Raw genomic sequence first — 22,255 nt, forward strand, 5'->3', positions numbered from 1 at the left:
CGGCTGGGAACGGGGCCCGCCGAGCGGGAGCGGGCAGCGGGGCGGCCCCCCTCGTGTGTAACAGGATTATCTTTGCCATTTCAAGTTCCATCCAGCATGTAATTTATTTTTAATTAGGATTAGATCGAGCAGGGAAGGAGACCAGACCTTACTTCCCCCCCCCCCCCCCCAAAGGCATGGCTATTCCTCGAGGAGCTCTTATTCTTTATAAAAAATCAATCAATCGATAAACCGGGACCTGCGTTCACCTCCCACGCGCTTTGCAGGAGAAAAGGATGCAAAGGGCTGTATTTTCAATGGGTGCTAAAGTATGTGCATCAGAAAAGGCTCGGAAATTCTGCCCCTTTCCCACCCGCCCGGTCCCCGTCTCACGCACTTTCGATCCAAACCCATTCTTAGGAGGGTCCCAGTGTGGTCTTGCTCCTCTTGTCTTTTTTTTTTTTTTTGAGGGCGAATGCACTTTCTGTCTGCCTGCGTTATTCTTTTTCCACAGTAGTGTCTTTGATTAAAAAAACCACAAAAAACCGTATCAGCCGCTCCGCTGGAGCAAAGCCTTCTTCCCGATAGTTTGGATAGAGTCCATTACAGAAATGTTCTGAAAGGCTAGTGAAGAATCCCGTTTTACAGCTCAAAAATAAACATACGGATCAGCTGCATTAAAAGCACTTCTTTGAAATATTGTGGTTAAACAGCCCAGATTGGTTGACTGCTCCATGCAGGGACATATGTTCTTGCAAACTGTGCGTATTGTTACTAATGGGGATTCTCACACCACAGCCTTTCCTTTGAATCTGAGGCGCTGGTGGTTTCTTCGGAGCTGTTGCAAGGTTGTTTTAATAATTTACCAGCTCTCTTGCACTTAGTGTTGTTGCGGAGACTCAGAGCCTGCTAAGAAGGAGGTGTTTTTGCGGTGTCCAGAGGTCTGATCTCTGCTGCCAAGCTCCTTCCCGACACAGAAATCAAAGCTGCCCCGAGAGGTGGGTGTCAGGCAAAGGAAAAAGCAAGACTCCCCCCCGCCCCGAACCCGAACGCCCGGGTGATGTGTCAGTCCCAAGGAGTGAAAACACTCCTGGACCACCAGCCTGATGCCGACAGCAACCAAGTCAGGGATGGCCAGCAAATCACTCCTGGCTCCCTTTTTTTTAGCCTTAAATTTACTTTTCCCCCTGATTCTGATCCAGCTCTTAGAAATAAAGTCTGCGGGGGCTTTTCCCCTCTCCCCAGGTAGTTACTGCCTTCCACAGGGTGACAAAATCCCAGGATCTCCTTCCTCCTCCTCTTCACTCCTCCAGCTGAGCTCAGGCACTTACTGCTCTGGCCCTTTCCACCATCACCTCCAGCACAGTCAGTTTGTGTATGTCCCAAGGTGTCACTGTCCCCAGCGCAACAGGGTAAGGCTTTCCTCCTCTCGCCAGGTGTCTGGGATTCGCTCCAGTGACCTCTGTCGATGGAGATAACCTAGAAGGCGTTACATTTTGGGGCTGCGAGAGACGTAAGACTCCCATAGAGATCCAGCCTTAGGACCACGTGTACCTCGAGGGAGGATGCGCGGCTTAACGCGCGCACGGGGCGGTGGAAGCAAGGCAGGCTTGAAGAAGAGGTGACTGTTCTATGTGCCTCCCCTTTCCCAGGAGATCTTAGGGGCACCAAGCCCTGGCTATTGAAAGTCCCCCTCTCTCCTTGGCCCCGGTTGCTATCCGGGCATGGTCTCCAGAAGGTCCGGCCGACTTCTCTCCAGCCGTGAAGCTGAGATGCAACGCGTCCCCCCACCTCTCGTCTCCGAGCCTGCGGAGGGGTGGCACGACCTCCCTCCCTGGAAACCCGTCTCGGCGCTCAGCCCCTGCCTCTTTCTTCTTGGGCATCCCGGCGGGCTCGGCTGCCTTGGAGTGATCTACAAAAACAAAGGAATTCCTTCTGCTTCACGGCCTAAACAATCCCCCCCTGTTTAATCATTTCTGCCGCAACCAAGGAAGTGTGGGTTAACCTGTCAAGCTCCACAAGCCTGGGCTGACCAAAAACCCTGGAAAACAAAAGAGTGGAACGAAGCGGCAAAGGGTTTTGTTGCTCTATGACTGTTTGTGTTGGAGGGTAGCACGCGGCATTGTGCTTCTGTCTCCGGCCATGCAGGCTATAGAAGACAGAGGCTGCGAGCCTTCCCGCGAGCTGTGGGTTGGTACCAGGGTTATAAATCATCCCGATCAGTTGTTTGTTACATTTGCTTCAAATGCTTCCCTGCCCGTATCTCCCCTCTGTGAAATGTGGGTTAGAAAGAAAGAGTTTGTTTTGCAGAAGAAAGAGATCGCATGCCCATACCCCCCACCCGGCAAGCAGTTTTGATTCCGCAGGGAATTTATTTTTTAATTGGATTAATTTCTAGCCTCTCCCGGAGTAGCAGCTGGGGTCTTTGATTCAAGAGGTTAAAACAAAGGGGCATGAAACAAAAGACCAGTTCTTCACATTCCCCACACAGCATGGGCCTCGTGGATGCTGCCCGGAGGTATCCCTGGAGCAGCGCATTCCTAAAGGTCCCCCCATGTGGCCCTCAGCCGGGGTCTACTGCAGGCTTTTTTGGGGTGCTCCTTGCTCTGTCTTGCCTGCAACGTGGCTAGATGTGAGTTTTTTTCCCCCCTATCCAGCCCCTCCTCTCTTCTGCCCCCCTTTTTTTCAGCTTTCTTTACCTTTTCTGCCCTGGAAGAGATAGACGAGGCTTTTCAGCTGTTAAACCACGAGGCAGGCGTCCAGGTTCAGTTCTCAGCTCTCTCATCTGGAGCAAGCTAATGAGGCTGAGCCCCACCAAGGTCTGGGGTATGTAGGTACTCAACTGCCATCGAATGCCATAGGAGTTGGACATATTTTAGCCTGGACGAGGGCTTGAGGCTCTCTCAGTCTCAGCCCCTCGTGTCCGCAGAGCACTTCTGTTCCTCACCGCAGGGTTGTGAAGACGAAGGCACCGCAGACTGCGGGTGCGTTGGACAGATGACAGCCCAAGTCCTGCTGTTTGCCCACCTTGAGGACCGTTAGGAGATCAGAGATGCCCTTAGAAGGACCAACCTTTATTTTGCAGGTCCTTTCTGGCTCTTTTGCCTCGGTGCCTTTGGTTTTAGGGGGTGCAGGTAACAGTAGCTATTCACGCCAGACTCCGATGTAGACCTTCAGAAGAAATGCCCGCTCTCTTCATAGCTTGGGGTCTGGTCAGATCGCTGGGTGGTAAAGAGGGGAACTGCACGGCTTCTCTCCCTGGCTGTTGGGAATTGGTGCTCCCTCTCCGTGGCTGCTGCCGTACACCCGGCTGGGATGTCTTTCATACCACTTTTGAAGGTGTCCGGGCTGGTATATTTGGCTTTCCTCCAGCAGCTCCTTGTTTCCTCCTGGGTCTCGTTCACACTCTCCTCCTTGAAGGACTGTTTGGGATTTTAAACTCTTACGAATGATGAATGGGCAGGAGAAATCCACCTCTCAGCTACCAAGAAGATGTACAGTCCTCTGCGAATACTTATGTGGGGCGGTTGCGATGGGCTCCACTGATTTCTCAGAGGGGCAGCTCCCTCGCTATTGGGAGCGCAAGGTCCCTTTCGGAATGTCCTTCTGCTGCCCCTGGCCAGCCAGTGTCGCCCACCCAGTGTCGCCCACCCAGTGTCACCCACCCAGTGTCGCCCACCCAGTGTCGCCCACCCAGTGCCGCACTAAACAAGCACTGCCATGTCACTCCTTGGGCTCTGCCTCCTTCCCAGTAAGATCCTATCCCTGTATAAGCACAAGGATAGTAACATAGATGCCAGTATATTGTTACTATGCCAATAAAAATATTCTCCCCATTTCTCTGCTGTCTCTATATTTTCAGCCCGCACACGTGCTTTCTTGCCCCCCCCAGCTAATACATCCATGGGACAGGAGGGGACACTGGGAAGTGATCCTCGCTGAGGTCCTGGAAATGGAGAAGTTGCGGTAGCGTGGTGCCATGCTCGATCTAATTAGCCCAGTGTCACAGCGGAGTTAATGAGCTTGGGCACAGTGCCACTGCTTCTGATTCCTGGGCTGGGGTGGGGGGCTTTGCAGGTTTGTGCCCTGGTCTGCTCCTGGGATTACGGTGAAGGGCGGCACGGGGGAAAAAAATGCGACGGAGAGGCAGCCACTCAGCCTCGTGCCGCGAATCCCTTTCTCCATCTCGCCTCTCCTTCTCCCCCCTCCTCTCCCCCCCCATCCTCCATCTTAATCGCGCCTCAGCTTGCAAAGTCGGAGCCCCCCAGCTGTGAAGGACTAAGTCTCTTCTTCTCCCAACCTCCTGAGCGGCAGCAGGCTGTGAGCAAGAGCGTGCCTCGCGTCACTCCTGTTGAAGAGGCTGCGAGAGCAGGGGGCTGCTGTGCTTGGCCGCCTGCCAGGGCAGGAACACTATGAGGTTTTATTTCGGCATGGCAAAAAGCTCCCCCCCGGGGACTGAAGTTGGAAGGGGGATGATGGGGAGCAGCGGTGACCTCCATCAGGCTGCTCTTCTTCATCCTGATTTTGGGATCGTCTCCCTTTCCTATCCGCAGGTGGGGCGCAGAGTTAAACCTCCCGCTCTGCCTCCACCTTTAACGGGCTGGGTTTCTTGTAAGGACTGAGTTTAGCTTCGAAGACTCGCCAGCGTGTTGCTGCCTGACGTGCAGCCAGCTCTGGGTAGAGCAACCCAGGGAAACGGCACACAACGGTAGAGGAGGATGGAGAGCGAACACATCCCGTTACAAGAAATTTGGAAAGGCTTTAGGTATTCATACTGAGTCGATGAGAAGTAAACTCTTCGGAAGGTTGGGGACTAGTGGAAATCTGGTTCCTAAATCATTTAGGTTGTCTTGAGTATTTCACCCAGGATTCTTGTGTTAAGGTTTTCTACTACCACATTTTGCTGCAGTTAATGAGTTCGAGGTGTTGCTCAGGATTAGATAAGACTGCTTTACGAGGCTACAGGAAGACTTTTCCCTTCAGGTTTTTTTGTCCAAATCTGCCATTCTTTGACCTCTGCAGGACTTTGACCTCCAGAGCTACAAAACGTTCCTGTACTCACCGCCCGTCGTTCATGCACAGCGTTTGCTCATTCTCTGCTGTCGTGGTTTAACCCCAGCTGGCAATTAAGCATCATGCAGCCGCTCGCTCACTCCCCCCACCCAGCGGGATGGGGGAGAGAATTGGAAAAAAAAGGAAAACTCGTGGGTTGAGATAAGAACAGTTTAATAGAACAGAAAGGAAGAGACTAGTAATGACAATAACAATAATAAAATGACAACAATAATAATAATAATAAAAGGATTGGAATATACAAAGCAAGTGATATGCAACGCAATTGCTCACCACTCGCTGACTGATGCTCAGTTAGTTCCCGAGCGGCAATCCCCCCCAGGCCCACTCCCCCCAGTTTCTATACTGGGCATGACGTCACATGGTATGGAATACCCCATTGGCCAGTTTGGGTCAGCTGTCCCGGCTGTGTCCCCTCCCAACTCCTTGTGCCCCTCCAGCCTTCTTGCTGGCTGGGCATCAGGAGCTGAAAAATCCTTGACTTGGTCTAAACAATACTTAGCAACAACTGAAAACATCAGTGTGTTATCAACATTCTTCTCATACTGAACCCAAAACACAGCACTGTACCAGCTACCAGGAAGAAAATTAACTCTATCCCAGCCGAAACCAGGACATCCCTGTACGCTTCGCTGAAGGGGTCTAGCTGGGGAGGCACAACGCTGGCTCTGGGGGGGACGTGACCTGGGACCGGAGCTGGTGGCAGAGCGGAGAGGAGCAGAGCTCTTGCCTGTGGCTGAAGGATACATCTGCACCGTAGCCCAGAGCGGTGTGTTTGCCCGTCTTTAGGACATAGCCAGTCAGTCCCCAGATGTCACCTGTCCCTCCTGCGCCTGTAAATGTGCACCACAGCAGGATGAGGAGGCAATTTAGAAACCACCGCAATCTCTACTGCTACATCTATAACACTAAATAAAATGCTCCGTGCTCTGGCTCTGCTTAGTTTACTTCTGCAGACATCGCCTATGATATGGCCCTTTTCCAGTTTGGGGGGAATTACCTGTTTGCCTTTTCAAGTTGAACCATCTGGCGCAGTCACTTATTTAATTCACTTTAAAAAGAGGTGCACAATTTTACATGCCACCCAGCGTCTGTGGTTTTAGCATCTGGAAATACAGACACCAGCACATATTTCACGTGTGATCCCCGGGAAAAAACATCATCTGGCCCCAAAGTCTGCAGAATTCTGTTCTGAAAAGTTAAATAAATTGTTGTCGCTTTTTTAGTGCTGTAATAAATGTGTGGAATGATCTCGCAAAAAAGCTTGAGGCTTAGAGAATAGGTGCTAAAGAAATGCATCAAATTAGACTAAAAAAGAGGCATAAAATCTATGTTATCCCAAAAAATAAGGGCTGACGGCTCAAGCGACTTTTCTGCTTGCTGCTGTACTAAACATCAAATCCGTGTTTCTGCCTAAAAGAATTTGCATCTCTGCAGTGAGCAGATCTGAAGGCTTTGTTTTGCGGGAGAGGTATGCGGTGGTGGGTGAGAAGTAGAAAACGATGCAATTGGGCACGGTCTGTAAGCGAAGGGTCACAGATGGGTGAAGCCTCGCAGAAGTTAAAACTGACAAAGAAGCACTTGGAGATGGCCCTGAAGCATCCTGAACACTTAGAACTGGAGAGGTTTGAGTTTGCCTCAGCAGCATAATGTATGTATATGTATGTGTTGTATATTATAATGAATATGATAATTATAGGAGATAATTTATAATATATGTGTATTATATATGGGTGCCTCCTCAGTAGGCTAAAACAATACCATGAGAGTCTAAAGAAATGTGAAATCTAATTACTGTAGCTGTGTAAGTGAAGTAATGAGGAGCTTGAGAGTGTGACTGATAAGCAATTAGATACTAGACTAATGAGCAAGCTGTCTACAGTCCATCAAAAGAGTAAGGGAGGCTTGTGCAAGACACCTCTGGCATTGCAAAGAGGAAGATACGCCGTATCCAAATGCAGCTTTCCAAGATACATAACCAACGCGAACACATGATGCTCGCTAATGACTGGAGACTGTGTGCTCAGCTCAGGGATAAAGTCATTAACCAGCCAAAAACCGTGTGGCAGACCCACAGGAGGTAAAGACAGCAAAAAGTACAAAATGTAAGGACCTGCAAGGATGTGTAAGAGAGCTGCAGCTTGGATCGCAGGTGCTGGAGTAGTGACTCGCCAGTATTGGGTTTGCTGTGCTATCTTACCCCCGATACAGCAGCCGGGGTGAGAAATTGGTGTCGGGTTGGGTCGTGCTGGTGGGAACGTGAGTCTGGTCCTGGCAGAGCTGGGCTGGGAAGGGGCAGCGGAGGGTCGGGCGAGGGGAGCGGGGGCAGAGGTAGCGGGCACGCTGGGGAAAGGCACCCAGGGCTCTCTGTGTCCTACAGGGAGTCCTGCAATAACGAGGCGTACGTTGTATAGAAGACTGTCTCCAGGAGCTTAGTCTTCAGCAAGTATTAACTATTTAAGCTGAAATTTTCCATGCTGGGTGTCTGCTTCAGCCTGTTGGTTCTTTCTAAGAGAAAGTTTCAGCTGAAGCAGTTCAGCTACCTCCAGAAAGGAGGCTAGGGTAAATTTATCGTAGGCTTTTTTATGGTTGTTTTGCCTGTGGGATAAATATCCAGGCTGTCCTCTTTTTCTTTTCTGTTTTTTGTTTGTTTGTGTTTTTGTTTTGTTTTGCTTTGTTTTGTTTTGTTTTTCAAATCATGGAGTTTTCATGATTTCATTTGAAGACTTGAAATTTTGCAAGAAGATGCCCTGCTAAAGCAGGCATGTCCCTTGTGCCATTTTTGGGAACATTCAATCAAACCGGGCTATACATTTGAAACAGGGCAGCCTGCAGGTATTAAGTGGAGTTGAGATTAAGCAGGTAAATCCCCTGCCAGGTTCTACCTGCAGTGAGTGCACCATGACTTTAGCTGGGACTGGCTTTTAAGTACAGGCTGGGCAGATCCAGAGGCCTGAAAGCAGTCTGCATCTCTCTGTGGTCTCAGGCAGGTGGAGAAGGAAACGGCTGGGTTTGAACAAAGCAGGGGTGAAGGTTTGGGGAGAGAAAAGTCAGAAGAGTCTGTTCCAGTCATAGCACCTTTTTTCCTGGTCTGCCACAAACTTGGGTTGCTACTCTGGGTGTTTGTGAGACCAAGCCAGCTATTCCTTTGCTATGGGGAAACAGCGTCAAAACCCACTGGCAAAACATCCCTTACCCTGTTGATTTCAAGAAAGGTTGGCCATGAAAGCCCAACGCTGGTCTTGGCTCTGTGCTTCCTCAAACAGGGCATGGTCTGTGCGATGGACCTAAGGCTTGCAACCCCGGGGGTGACTGCCGGAGAGCTGGTGGTGAAGTTCATGATTTTCCAGCATCAGTACCTTAAAGTCTAGGGAGATATGCATAGAGCATCATGGAGTTCGCAATGTCAGGCCCTCCAGAGTGAAGGGAAAGCAGGTCTTGAGTGTTTCAGCTTAGGTGTGCAAAATTAGTGCATATTAATCTACTAACCTGCATCTCTTTGTGTCTCAGCTCACCAGCTGTAATGCAGAGTTAATGGTACACCCTTCTTCCACGGGTTCATTATGGAAATAAGATAATTAGCATCTGTGAATCACTCACGTGGGGAAGGCCAAAGAAAAGTCTATGAGAAAATTATTGCTTCCGTCCTGAGCAGGACTTGAGTGGTGTGAGGAAACTGCGGTGTGGAGCAAGGACCCAGAACGTGTCCCCGAAGGGAAGGAGGGCTCTTGGGTCTGTGGAGCAGAGCAGGAGAACGGTGGAGATCTGACACTTCACTGTGCAAATAAGGATTGTATCGCAGCGTGACTGGGGCTGCAAAGACCACCTTAGGCCCCGTATTTCCTAGTTTAAGTGCCTGACTTTGCAGTCTTACTAACGTACTTCCAGTGCAGTTCTCTTGGGTGTCGTAGCCATTGAAATATATAGGCCTGTGGAGGGAAAACCCTGTCCTGTACGCCCTGTAATCACACAAGTTTGCCTGTGGCATGATGAGGCTTTAGATCAGTGATTGCTCATTAAGCAACAAACTTGGCTGCCCAGGTGGTGACTTCTTTTTTTCACTGTCCTCCAGGTATGCGGTGACCTTCTTGGCTTCCTTCTCTCCGTAGCCGTAAACCTTCTCCGCTCTTCCCTCGGTGAGGAAGGAGCCTCTGCCTGGGGCTCCTTTGCTTTGCTGCCTCAGGAACGCGGCGTTTGAGAATAAATAGCATCAAAGCATTACAGGGGGACTGCGGCTTTTTGAGCAGGAAAACAGGCTTCTAAGGTGGTCAAAGGCTGAAGACCCGTGTGAGCCTTGAGGCAAAGCTGTGAGGAACTCATTCTGGGCAGCCAAAAGTGATGCTCGGGCACAGTTTGATTAAGGTGTGCCTTGTGAGTTTGAAGGTCTAAGTAATACTACCATGCCATGGCCTGTCTGTGCGGTCTTGGGCAAGACATCTCCTTGTCTTACAGTTGAAATAATAATAATAAATAATAATACCCACAGAGGGCAGTGGGTTCAGTCTGTGGTTAGGTCCCTTAGAGATGCTGCAAGGAATAAAATCAAAGCTACTGACTTTATTTTCCTAAAACCCTTCCAGACACCTAAAATCTCAGTGAAGTCATTATTTATGGGGATTTCCCCCAGAATGACTCTTTCAGAGAAGGTGTGGGCAGGGAAAGGGGGCTGTGGGGTTTCATCTGGTGGGGGAAGCTGAGGGTCTGCTCCCATTGGGACGTCAGGGCTGTCAGTGTCGTAGGAAAAATGAGTGGTAGGGATGGAGGCAGGTAGGACTCTCTGTATGGGGAGAACATAGCAGGGAGACGGTGGGGTGGGAAAACTTGGAGTAAGCGAGCAAAGATGGGAAAGGGAGGACCAGGTGGGGGGACTGGGTGGTGGAGGGAGTTGGTGGGAGGATTTGGAAGGGGGGAAACATGGGTAGACCCTGGAGGGAGTAAAGGGGGCTGTGAGATGGCAAGTCTGGGGTGCAGGGTTATGGGGAGTGTTATGGGGTTTGAGGAAGCCTGGAGAGCTGAGGGCTTGGTGGGGGAAGTGATGGGAGAGATGTGGTGGGAATGCTGGTGTCCCAGAGGCTTTGGGGCCAGCAGCTGGAGTGGGGGAGGTTGGGAGCTGTGGTTTGGGGATAGCTGGGGAATTTGAGCTCTGAGATGGTCTGGGGCAGCAGAGGCTGGGTACGGGCACTCTGTGGGAAGCTGAGGTATCTGGAGCGGGAAGGGCTGAGGGAAAGGGGCTTTGCTTTTGGAGGACACCAAGGGTATGTGTAGGGCTGAGTTTCTGGAAGAGGAGGGATTTTGGCATGGCCACCAGTAGGCATTGTAGTGTCCTGGGGTGCAAGCAAGGGCACGAGCTGGGGACTGCTCCCAGAAGGCTATCGCATGCCTTCTTGCTATCATAAATACGGTAATCCTAAGCACGCCGGGAACTTCATCCGCGCATGCATCACGCAGCTGGGCTCTCATGGTTGCTATATCACCTGCACAAATCAATTACCATTAAGTGGGGAACAGACCCGTCTGGATGTGTCCATGCGTCGGGCGAGTCACCAGGCGATCCTATTAATATAACAAATTCTCACCTTCTCTCTCTGCTCCCCCTTCTGTGGCTTATCCCACTTTCTTTCCACCTCCGGTCGAGCCAGTGCACTCCGGTCTCTCCAGTCACTCCACGATGTGTCTAGCTTGCTCTCAGACAGTGACCCTGGAAAAAGCAATAGATACCCTTACAAACAAATGTGTACTGCAGTACAAAGCATTTAATGGAGAGCTCTCTTCTGCTGCCCGACGTGTTGTTTAGGGGCACGGTGTCAGGACATGGGGAATGGTTGTAGGATGGGTCTCAAAAGCATTTAGAGCTGCACATAGGCGAGCTCAAACCGTGTGTAGTACTTTGGCTGCCATCCTGGGTTGAAGCACCACGTCTGACCTAATGATGTTGGTAATGTAAGCTGTCTTCCTAGCCTGTCCGTTTCAATTCACAATATTTCACCTGAAATCCCTCTTTAATCATAAGCAGATAGGAAATTAGTTATTACAGAGTGCCATAGGTGTACATGGTGCTTTATGAACATATGAGGAGACAGATTGTTGCCCTGAAGAACCTACAATTGGATTTAGACAAATAGAATAAGAAAGAAAAAAACTATCAGGGTTGAAACTTTGAGCAGACAAATAAATGCCTGTATACAATTGCGTCAGTCGCAGTCCATGGAAATATTCTCTTTTTTTTGATTCAAGTGTTCAGCTGTGTCACATCTACTGCTGAAGCTGACAGACTGTTACTTCCTTAGGTAGAAAATGCTTATATTTTAATGCTTGTTATGTCATGAATTATTAAACCAATTTAAATGTAAAAATCAACTGAAAGGACAAACTTACGTTTAAGGATGACCTGCAGCATCTAAAATGGAGACACTGACCAAACTAATAGAAGCAAGGTCAGATTTTGTTTAGTTCAGTTAATTTATGCCCAAGTTGTAATGCTGATGTAATTTATGTTGCATTTAGTGCTTTGTTTCCTATGAAATTTGACTGTACAACAGTGTGATACGAGTAATATTTTAAGACGGGATTTTTATAGGTGATGCTTGTAGCTAATATGCACAGGGGTTTTACCGGTCTTTCTTGTGAAAGGAAGAAAAGGAGGAAGACGGAAGGAAGGAAGAGAAAAGCACAAGGCAAGAGCCATGTAGGATTGCATCCTTTCTGTCAGGGATAACATTTTGCTCACTTTATTTTCTGGGGAGTGTTTCCAAAATAAGCAAATACATTTTGGAAATTATAGACTGGCTAATGCAGCCTCCATATCCAGAGCAGTCCTGAGGTAGCCCTCCTGTCCTCTGCTCCATGCCTTTTTTTCAGGCTTTTTGTTTATCCATCAGCCAAGAAGTCCAGCCCTTGCGCTACAAATCAGCTGGAAAAGATCCTGCTCGTGTGCTGTGAAAAAGTGCTGCCGAAGTATGCCCTGTACGGCAAAGGGAATGGTCCTTAAAGGCAGTACGTAGATTTATAAAGTATGACAGGAGAAATAAGAGGCGTTGGCTATCTTTTACAGACGGTCGTTAGAAAAAGCCCTTATTTATCAAATCCGAGATAACGGTCATATAATGAATTTCTCAGATTCAAGGTGAATTAAAGGAAAACTGTGTCCAGGAGGACAGAGATGCTCAGCCAGTACGACGGCGTGCCCACATGACATACCCAGCGGCAGGCACGGGGCTGCGAGTACAGCTGCCCGCGGACTCTGCCAAGGAGCCAGATGATGCTGGAAGAATATCTTTCACAGCTCTGGATCTGGCTATTCTTGGCTTGTTCTCTGGCTGCGGGAGCTGGAGCTCATTGCTGGGCAGATAAACAGAGAGACTAATAAAGAAGATGAGGAGCTGTTGATCGTTTGAGCAAATCGGAGATGAGCTGTTAAGCAGAGGAGCGTGGCGATCCCTGTGAAAAAAATCACCTGGTGGTTGACACTTGATCCAGGATGAAAGTGCGCGTGTAACTCTTGGAATAAAACTCTCCTCTCCCCCCAAGCAGTCCCTCTCCCCAAATGATTAAATCCTGTGCATAATTACAAAAGCGTAAAAAACTCTACCTCTTTCAGACACTGATTTTTTTTTTCTAATTCCCATAATTGGCAAGCGGGTGTACATGGGGGAAAAAAAGGGGAGAAAGCTTTGATTTTTTTTTTTCAAGCTGAAAACGTGCAAGCCCTGTGTGGGTTAGGTCCTTTAGATATTTAAAAAGATTGAAACAACTTCAAAGGAGACGTTCTGTTCTATCAGGTTCAGTATATTTTAATATTAGCGAGCCTTTTTTTTTTTTAAGAAAAGAGATCCGTTCTCTTGAGGAAATAAAACATTCTGAAAGATTTTATCCAGAATGGTTTTTCATTGTTTTTAAAGAGACAACACAGGATTTCAAGCATGCTGAGGCTGGTAAATGTCCTCATTTCTGCTTATCAGCATTGGCTTCTCTGTGTTATCAGTTTGATAGTTGCTGGTTATGTAAATCAAAATTTTCTATCAACAGACTGCTGTTTTTTGGAAACGAGAAGGGAGAATCATTTGTCAGTAACGTTTTTACTTACCTGTTATAAATGCCAGCATGTTGTGGATGAACAGGGTGTGGAGTGCCAGCCGTTCATTTCAGAGACACGAGGGACTTCTCCTAAGGAGGATTTGCCGAATTCCCTCCATGTGGCCCAGAATATGATGGATTAACTGAAGACAGAGCTATTCTCTTTCCAACGCAGGTGCCTATTTGAGCTACCTCTCCTGCCCTGCCTGGTGGACTAAGTGCATTTCTCATGAGAAGCGGACTTCAAATACAAATTAGACGTGTGTGCTGGGCAAAAGGGAAGGAGAGGATTTAACAGGAGGAGAAAAATCTTTGGTGGAGGGTCACTGTGACAGCTCGAAGCAGTGGCGTGGGGAGCAAGGAGTTCTGTATGGGGATAGGGGAGGGCAAGGTGCTGCAGTGGTTCAAGGCAAAGGTCCTCGTGGGACTGTCCCTTCAGGTCCATTGGCAAGAGCTGGTGCAGGTGGCGAAGGTCTTCTCCAAACCCCGAGGGACGTGGTACCAATGGGGACGTGGGACTCTGCAGAGCGGTATCCCAGGTGGTGTTTGCTGTGGGGAATTTGGGCTGTGCTACCATTCGGTCTGTTTTGGCAGGAGGGGGAAAGGTAGAGGCCACGTCTCCATCTCCTGTCGTCAGCCCTGGCTTTGGCAGCAAAGCCTCTGTGTGGGGTTCGTAGCCAGCTGGTTTAACATCTGGGCAAGGAGTCTCCAGGGAAGTGTTTGCCTCTACCCTCTTTTCTCTCTTTTCATTGTAATCCAGATAATGAAAGCAGTGAGTGGCTGATCTGCCCCTTGTGAACCCTGAGGAGATCCAGCTGCCAGCTTCTGAATATTCTAGTTATTTTAGATTAACCTCCTGGCCCGTGTGCCTTTTGGGGTCTCCAGACCAGAAATGAGGCAGCGAGACCGTGCAATGCTTGAGCAGGGTTGGTTTTTTTCCTTCACCTCGTTCAGACTCCACATATTCTAGCTGGGATGCTTTAGTCTAGGAGAAAGCCTGGAGAAAAGCTCCTGGTCACGTTCTCCCACCTTGAGGAGCTGGGGACCAGGAGCATGGGGCAGAGGGCTGCTCCACAAAGTTTCCTCTGTCCCAGCCATCGTGGCCGGAAAGATGGGGAAGAGACTCGGCGTTCCGTGAAGGTGTTCCCTCCTCCGTCCAGGGGCCATGGGAGGGCAAGCTGGCTCAGGGCATTCGCCTGCCAGGATCGACGCAACCAGAGGAGAGAGCACCCTGTCTTGGTAGATCCTGTCATTACTAACAGTCGTTAAACATGTGTTTTCTTGTATAACGTAGTAAGTCTGTCCTCGGTTATCCAGACTCCTGTAGCTGAAATAAGGTCATGTCCCTGATGTTTATTAATCAGTCTGAAAATTCCCTCTGTATTTGATGCCTCCTTGTCCTTCAGATCATTGGCAGGGGCCTTTTATTTTTTACCACTGGGGTGTTTTTAGGCTAGAGTGGTCTGGAATGAAGTCTTGATGAGGCAAAGTAAAGAAGGAAAAAAAAATAGCAGTCTCCTAGCTTCTGCAGTGCTCATGTGCATCTTACGATCTCTGCATGAAAAGTCTTAATGATGCACAGCAATGAGCAGAGTACATATGCTCGATAAAACAGATGCTAGACATGTTTCCTTAAATAGATATTTTGCTAATTCAGCTCAGCGTTGGATCTCTGCTTGCTCTGGGTGCCCGATCTGTAATTCCCCTGCTAAAGAACTTGCTGGGGTTGCTACAGCTTGGCCCAGAACTGTGACCAGGGACTTTAGCTTCCCTCACAAACAGCCAAAAAGGAAGGCCCCCCCAAAAGTAGACTATCTCTAAGTGACTGCAGATAGCCTCAAGCCATAGTTTTCATTTAAAGGGATTTGAATGGCTTCATTCACACACTGGCTCAATACGGTAACTGAAAGTTAACATTTCACATGGCAAAACTGTCTCTTTTTGATGTTTACTTCTTAGCAGCTACATCCAGGTAGTATCAAATTCACCCCGTTCTTTCCTGGATACCAGGTTATCCCACAGGAAGGTGCATTGGCAATTCTGGTGACGCCGACACTGAGTTAGCTGCACAAAAATTTATGGCTCATTCTGTTCTGGAAGTGGTCTGATATATAAAATATGTAAAATGATTTAAAAAGTCAGATAAATAACAGAGTGTGTGCTCTCATAATTCATCCTCATGTTTAATTTAACAACATCCTTCATTTTTGTAATGAATGTGACACTGCTACAGAATTTCCAGCCTGGGGCACTGCAGTGCACCAAAACCAGAGGCAAGATCTGGAAGATGTTCTCAAATCCAAGTGCTTTGCTGCCCATCTTTCACTTGCTCAGCCCGACCTCTCAAACATGGCTATGGGCTTGGGTTCTTAGAGGGATGTCCGTGGTGTGGAGGGCTGACCAGATGTCGGAGCTAGGTAGGAATGGGTGGTGGAGGACCGTACAGCATCCGAAATTCTCCCAACCTGCAGCCCCAAGGTGCCCACCTCCTGGCTGTAGTGAAGAGTATCTCTCACCTCACAGTAGGGTCTTTTCAAATGTTAATTTGATTTTTTTCTTAGAGAATGGAACAAGGCTCATTCTTTTGCTGCAAGAGACATCTGGAACACGATGGAATTTGTCTTTTGCATGGTGGTCTCCTGGCTGTGGCAGTTATCCAGGCAGCTGAAGACTCAGGTTTGTTCTCTGCTCTGCTGGAGAGGGTTTGAATCTGTGGGTCACAAAAGACACAACTACCAGGTGATGGGCTTATGAGGTGGAGAAAGACACTGCGCAGGAAAAAAAAGCCCTATATATAACTCCAGGGAAGAAGGAACAGGAATGTAAGAGGCAAGATAATTGCGTGAACCTCTATAAAAGTCTCTTCAGGCTGTTATATAGAAGAAGGGTACCCTCAGCATCTTGTTTTCTAGATCTTTTTTAAAAGTAAGAGACCTCAGGGTGCATTTTGTGAGGACTTGAGCTGCATCAGTGTCAGGTGTGCTCTGAGACTATGTCTTGGAGAGGGCTGCACAGGCAACCTAGTTTTTTGTGTATTTTGCTTTTGCATCCTGACAGTCTGTAAGGCTGAGCTCCCTACCCGGAGCAGATCTAGGCTTGCCAGGAAGCATAACTCTAATTTTTAGAATGTTTTCTAATGTTTTCAACTGGAAAGACAATGTCTACTGAATTTAGGTATTTTCAGGGCTAAACAGCTTTTGAATGGGGAGTGGCGGGAGGCGGGTGGGTGAGTGGAGGGGGGTTTCATTTTCACTGAAATCCAATTTTGAATACCCAAAACCCTGAAAAAATTATGACTACATGGGTGGACTTCTTTGGTCCTTGTGTAAATACTGCCAGTATGAGCAGAGAGACTCATTAAACACAGTTCTCTTGCAGTGTAAGGTGAGCTATAACATCAGGCCTCAAAAGGTTTAGGCTATCTACAGCAGATTCTGTCAATCCCCGCTCCCAGTATCTTTCTTTAAAAAGTGCAGCTGGGGGTAAGCAAGCTTGTTGTATAAATCGAAACAACCCAAGAGAATAAAATTGTGGACAGTTGAGGCCAGCACCTTGAAATCCTCTGTTGTCTCACCAAGCTGGTACGTGCCAGAGTATAAATGGATGAGGACACCAAAAGACTAAGTGCAAAAAAAAAAAGCAAAGCGAGTGGGAAGTGAGCTGCCCCAGCAGCCAAATAACAGCGTGGTGAGCAGTCCAGCTATACCAGCTTCTTAACCAATACATAAATATTTTTTCCAGCTTGAGTAGCAGGGCTGGAAATAGTTTGCTGATGTGGCTGTATTCAGTTAATGTTTTCTGTTAACACAGCTATGGACCATATGCCTCAGCATCACTGCAGCATCACTGCGAGCATCCCCGGTGTTACTGGGCAGCCTTTGTAGCACCACGTGAGAGACAGTCGGCTCAGAGCATTAATTGTGACGGTTTTGTCTTGCTAAGATCTAAGACTGGTAAGCAAGCAGTTAAGAAGATGCTTTATTGGAATATCATTCCCAGCTCTGATGGTGAGAATTTTAGGGGTGACCCCAACACCTCAAGATTTTCTTTTTCAGTTACAATGAAAGACTTTAGGAAACGGAGAGTGGTGTTTTGGGTTTGGGTTTTTTTTGGTCTCTTTTGGGCTATGAGAAGGTAATTTTGGGGCTGTTTGGAGAGGAGTGAACTCCTGTTTTCAAATGACCTGCTAAACATTTAGCGTGCCTCTTGGCCATTGCCAGTAAAATAGAATGAAAGATTTGCAGAGGAACAGACCAAGATCTTAATAGTGGGTAATGAAGCTGGAAGTCCTGATAGCAGGCTGTTGAGATGCATTAACCCCATTTATTATAGGAAGATTCATCAGGAGAGAAGCCTAAATGGGCAAGCCTGGGAAAATGTATTAAAATAAATCATTGAAAAGATAACTTTTGACTTACTGTGTCCACAGACTTAGTGTTTCGTGGAACAGAACAAAAAAATGATTTTCCAAAAAAGTGTGCTCACAAAGCAGGGCTATGTGTGTATGTGTTATGATTCCAAATTTGTTTTTTTTTTTTTTTTTTCCCCAGCCTTTGAATTAATTAGCTACCATGTTGAATTCTAAGTGCAATAATTAAGCAAATTAATGCTGCAGTGAAGTTATTAATGAGGCAAAATATGCTAATATGCTTTCAATGAAGAACTCCCTTTTTCTCTCTTACCAAGAAACTAGAAAAGCTCTTTTATTTCAGGCCAGACACCTTATCTGGAGTTCTTAGAGAGAGGGTTCTCAGTCGTATGCTGGTGACTGACTGTTTAAAGCAGGGGTTAATATCTGCATTTTAGACACATGCAAAAACTTGCAGAAATGTTGCAGTGACAATGAAGTTATTAGCCTGGTTTCTGGCAGCGTCAATAACGAGGAAAGGAAGGTGTTCTGTGACCTGTGCTTCCATTATGGGAGAGCATAATGCCTGTTAAAGGATTGCTATTTTTTATGGTGATATTTTAAATATTCAATTCATATAAAGCAGTGAAAGCAATTATTACCATGACATAATCAAAAATACATTTCTCTATTCAGTGTGTCTGGTGCCATTATGTTTTCAGATTGTAAAGAAATATTCTGCATTGAAACATGATGGTAATTATTTAGTGACTTGGAAATATGTGCATGTAAAAATAATAATAACTAATAACTGGTTTCTGTAAACTTTGCCCAAGGATTTGGAGTTGGGCATGTAATCCGTAAAGCCATTTAAAACATGCTGGAAAAATGACAATAAAAGGCTGTTCCTTGAAATGCTAGGAGTATCCATCTATGAAGGAAATCAGCCATGTGACAACTTAGAGATCCCTCGTATGGCTCCTGCTTTCTCTGGCTCTGCCTAACAACCACTTCTTTTAATCCCTGACAATCCAGCGGACACTGCACTTTTCCAAACTGCCGTCTTGTTTATAAGCAGCTTCTCTGACTTTTAGGTATTGCTTCTCTGTGAAATCCTTTCAGCCTCTTCTCATTCACTCCTTACCTATCGTTTGCTGTGCTTTATGCTTCTGGCTATTTGCATCAGTTTGGTGAGATTTCCAAATGCTGAAGGGTTTCTAACTGGTTCAAAGAGGCCCTTGAGCCAAGCCAGGCAGCTGTGTTCATTAGTTTCTTGCTTTTGTGTTTCATCCTTTTTTTAATAATTTTATTTTTATGTTCAGCAGTATACATGCCTTGGAGATTTTCTTACCAATTCCATGAATAGATGTGTTCTTGCTACCTCTCAAGGTTTCATTTCCTTCCTTTAAACCTTCAGGATATTTTCCTGCTCATTTGCTGACATGTCCTTTGTTTTTCAAATCTAGTGTTAGCAGGTCCGTTCTTGGTACCCAACTAACCCCTTGGACATGTTTTAGTCATTCTGCAGTCAGTAGAAGTGATTCAGGTAATGTTATCTACTGTTCTTTAACTCTATGCCAAGAATAATCTCTCCTCTTTACATGCTTATTTCCTGGAAGCGCTAATTTTAGAGCATTAAAGTGGTGAGAAATCATTTCTCTAAATTTTCTCCCTGCAGGCAGTTTGACCGGTTTACTGGACGGTAGTTGAGTTTCTCTGTTAAAAAAAAATTGTTAGGGGTTTGCTGCTGCTTTGATCTGTAACTGCGGCATCTACTTTCCCCCTTTTTCTTGATCCAAGGCTGACAGTTCATCCATAAATTTATATCCTTACAGGCTGGGATCTGTATCAGATGGTCTCTGCTGTTTGGATCTCACCAGTCAACACTCTTCATCAGTGGGGGTGCTGGATTCCTTTAATTACAGCACTACCCACCCATGTCTTTAGCCTCACCTGCCTTTCTGGTGCATGCTGACTCAGGCGTTACAGATCTCCCCTCTTCCTTCTTGCCATCTCTGCAGTGTCCTCTTCTGCAGGTCCTCATCCAAGACAAAACCTATTGCCTTTTTTTTTTGCTTTGGGATTGCTCTCACTCATGTTTTGGCATTTTCAGGGTTCATCCCTGATGAGGAGCTAGCTCCAGTGAGGGATCTGTGTGTTTACATGTTAGGAGGCACATCATTGCTGTTTGGGTCCCAACAGTAGAGCCAAGAGGTCCCCATGCTGACTGGAGAGACTCCTTCTGCAGGCCAGAGCTATGGATGGAATAGCCCTGTCCATTGGGCCCTCAAGAACCGGTCAGCATTGAGGGTTGAAATCCAGTCTCGGGGAATTAAGATAGACTGAACTCCAGTTTATACTGCCCAATATTTGGGTGTCCAAACACCAGTTGTGGGTCTAAAAACCCCATCATAGTCGAGGAGAATTGGTCAGTACAGTCCAGGGAACATGAATCCTGCCCCACGGACTCATTTCCATGCCCGTGTCCATCTTTACTGTGCTGCCCTAGCGCATCCCATCCAGCCGGTCCAGAGGGTACTGGTTTCCAGTCCTGCCTATGTCATGCCGAGCATCCATGTGTGGGTAGTGAGGGTACCTCAAGTGGAGCGAGATGCTTATTTGTGGGAACTGAATGAGTCCTGATGTCTCTTGTCTCAAGGCCACTCTGGGGCAGTAAGGTAGGTGTGGGCAGCAGGGTGTGCTGGCTACAGACTTCTTGGAAAAAGGGCTTTACGTTCAACAGCCACCTCTTAAATACAGAAAAATCCTCGAAAGCAGAGTAATTGGGAAACTCTTTAGCAGTGGTCGCTGATCCTGGCATTATACACACCACACATGCAGAGCAGGGATGACTGATACATCTTCTGGATTGAAAAAGAGGACAGTATGGGTAATTTTAGTAAATTATCTGTGAGTGGGGTTTTTAGAGTGTAACAAGGCTGTTGTTGGAACCTGAGTCAGAGGACACAGGGGGAACTCCGGTGACATCTCTCAGGTAAATTGAGAGCACATTTCTCCCTTATGGTCTGAGTCTAAAAATAGTATTTGTGCTTTTATCTGGTCTCGCGCATGTGGCTTGAGGAAGAAGACAGCCAGAATAGGGTCCAGTGGAGGTTATCAATGCACACAGCTTCTGCGATTTCAGGGAAAGCTGTAGTTCCTAAAGCCATGTAGAAAAGAGGTAACTTTCCAAAGACATTCACTTCAAGAAGAGCACCCAGCTACAGCATTTGGTGTTAGTTTCAGTATGGTCATACCCTGTTTGAATTTGGACTGTTGCTATTTGTTTGTGTTCCTGAGTGCCTAGGAGTCTTTGGCATGGATCTGGACCTTGCTGTGCTCACACTGTACAACAGCAGAATGAAAAGGTCACCTCTGCGTTAAAAACTTCACCCTGTATGGAGCTGAAGTTTGCACATATCACGGTCTTTCCCCTGAAGACTGTCCTCTTGGTTAAACATGAGAGCTCTGATATCAAAGACTGAAGTTCTTTCAATTCAAAGGCCAGGAGGTTTTGCTATAAAGTAAATAGTGCCAGTGCCTAAAGAGGCCCTAAATGACTTAGGAGGAAATATGCCAAGAATGACTGCAGCCCTTTGTACATTAGTTTGCTTTTCTGTATGATTTCCTTTGATCCAAAATGTGTTGCTGCTTCATTTATTGTGGAGGTTCTCACATGATTTCCTTAGTCAACAGCAGAACTCCATCAGGAATTCATTAGACACTGTTTGTACAGATGTAAAGGTCTGCCTAAATGATCCTATTATTATTTATATTGGGCCTGATCCTGCAAACCCTTAGCCACATAAATATTTCCCAAGAAGGTAGTCAACTAATGTGACAGACAGGACTGCAGCAGTGAATTTAAATTTGCAGTGCCAAGGCAGCAGTAAAATTTTTCCTTGGTACATATGAATCTTGTTATTAATCTTAATTTTTGTTTTTCCCTATTTTTTTATTTATTATAATGAACTACACCTCTGTATTATTCACTACACACACTTCTTTAAAAATACTTTAAGATAAGTAAGGAACACCTTACCTTTTGTGTTCCAGGAACTGACTATTCTAAACCTTCACCTCTACTTTGTTTTATGTTGTCTGCAATAATTCACTTCTGTAGCCTCAAAAGAAACAGTATCGTGGTCATCTATATATACAGATGTAACCTAGCTGGACTTTTGTAAGGCCTTTGACACGGTACCCCACAACATCCTTCTGTCTAAATTGGAGAGGTATGGATTTGATGGATGAACTGTTTGATGGATGAGGAACTAGTTGGATGGTCGCATCCAGAGGGCAGTGGTCAATGGCTCAATGTCCAGATGGAGACTGGTGATGAGTGGTGTCTGTACTGGGACCAGTACTGTTTAGTATCTTCATCAAGGACATAGTGGGATCAAGTGTACCCTCAGCAAGTTTGCCAACACCACCAAGCTGTGTGATGCGGTTGACTCACCTGAGGGAGGGGATGCCATCCAGAGGGACCTGGACAAGCTTGAGAAGTGGGCCCAAGCTCACTTGGACGGGGCTCTGAGCAACCTGATCTAGTTGAAGGTGTCCCTGCACATTGCAGGGGGAGTTGGACTAGATGACCTTTAAAGGTCCCTTCCAACCCAAACTGTTCTATGATTCTATGGCCAGTGATGGTCCAACACAGATGTGAACCTTATTTGATGCTGTTGAATTTTGGGTCATGCAGAACATAGCATTTCTGAGGTCACAATACCCAATTGTTTGGCTGACAATGCAAAGAAAGCTAAGATATGTTCTACAAATAGG

General features: G+C 46.9%; 1 protein-coding gene across 1 annotated transcript in view; it reads right to left on the reverse strand.

Moving 5' to 3' along the window:
- PCDH8 (protocadherin 8) overlaps positions 1-22,255 on the reverse strand; it is an 87,999-nt gene that overhangs the window by 6,670 nt on the left and 59,074 nt on the right. The window contains exon 2 of the mRNA XM_010576680.1: positions 10,629-10,750. Coding sequence (XP_010574982.1) covers positions 10,629-10,750 — 122 coding nt within the window. The remainder of the gene's footprint in view (positions 1-10,628; positions 10,751-22,255) is intronic.

Source organism: Haliaeetus leucocephalus, unplaced genomic scaffold (genome assembly GCF_000737465.1).
Source record: "Haliaeetus leucocephalus isolate CR32 unplaced genomic scaffold, Haliaeetus_leucocephalus-4.0 Scaffold32, whole genome shotgun sequence".
Classification (NCBI taxonomy): Eukaryota; Metazoa; Chordata; class Aves; order Accipitriformes; family Accipitridae; genus Haliaeetus; species Haliaeetus leucocephalus.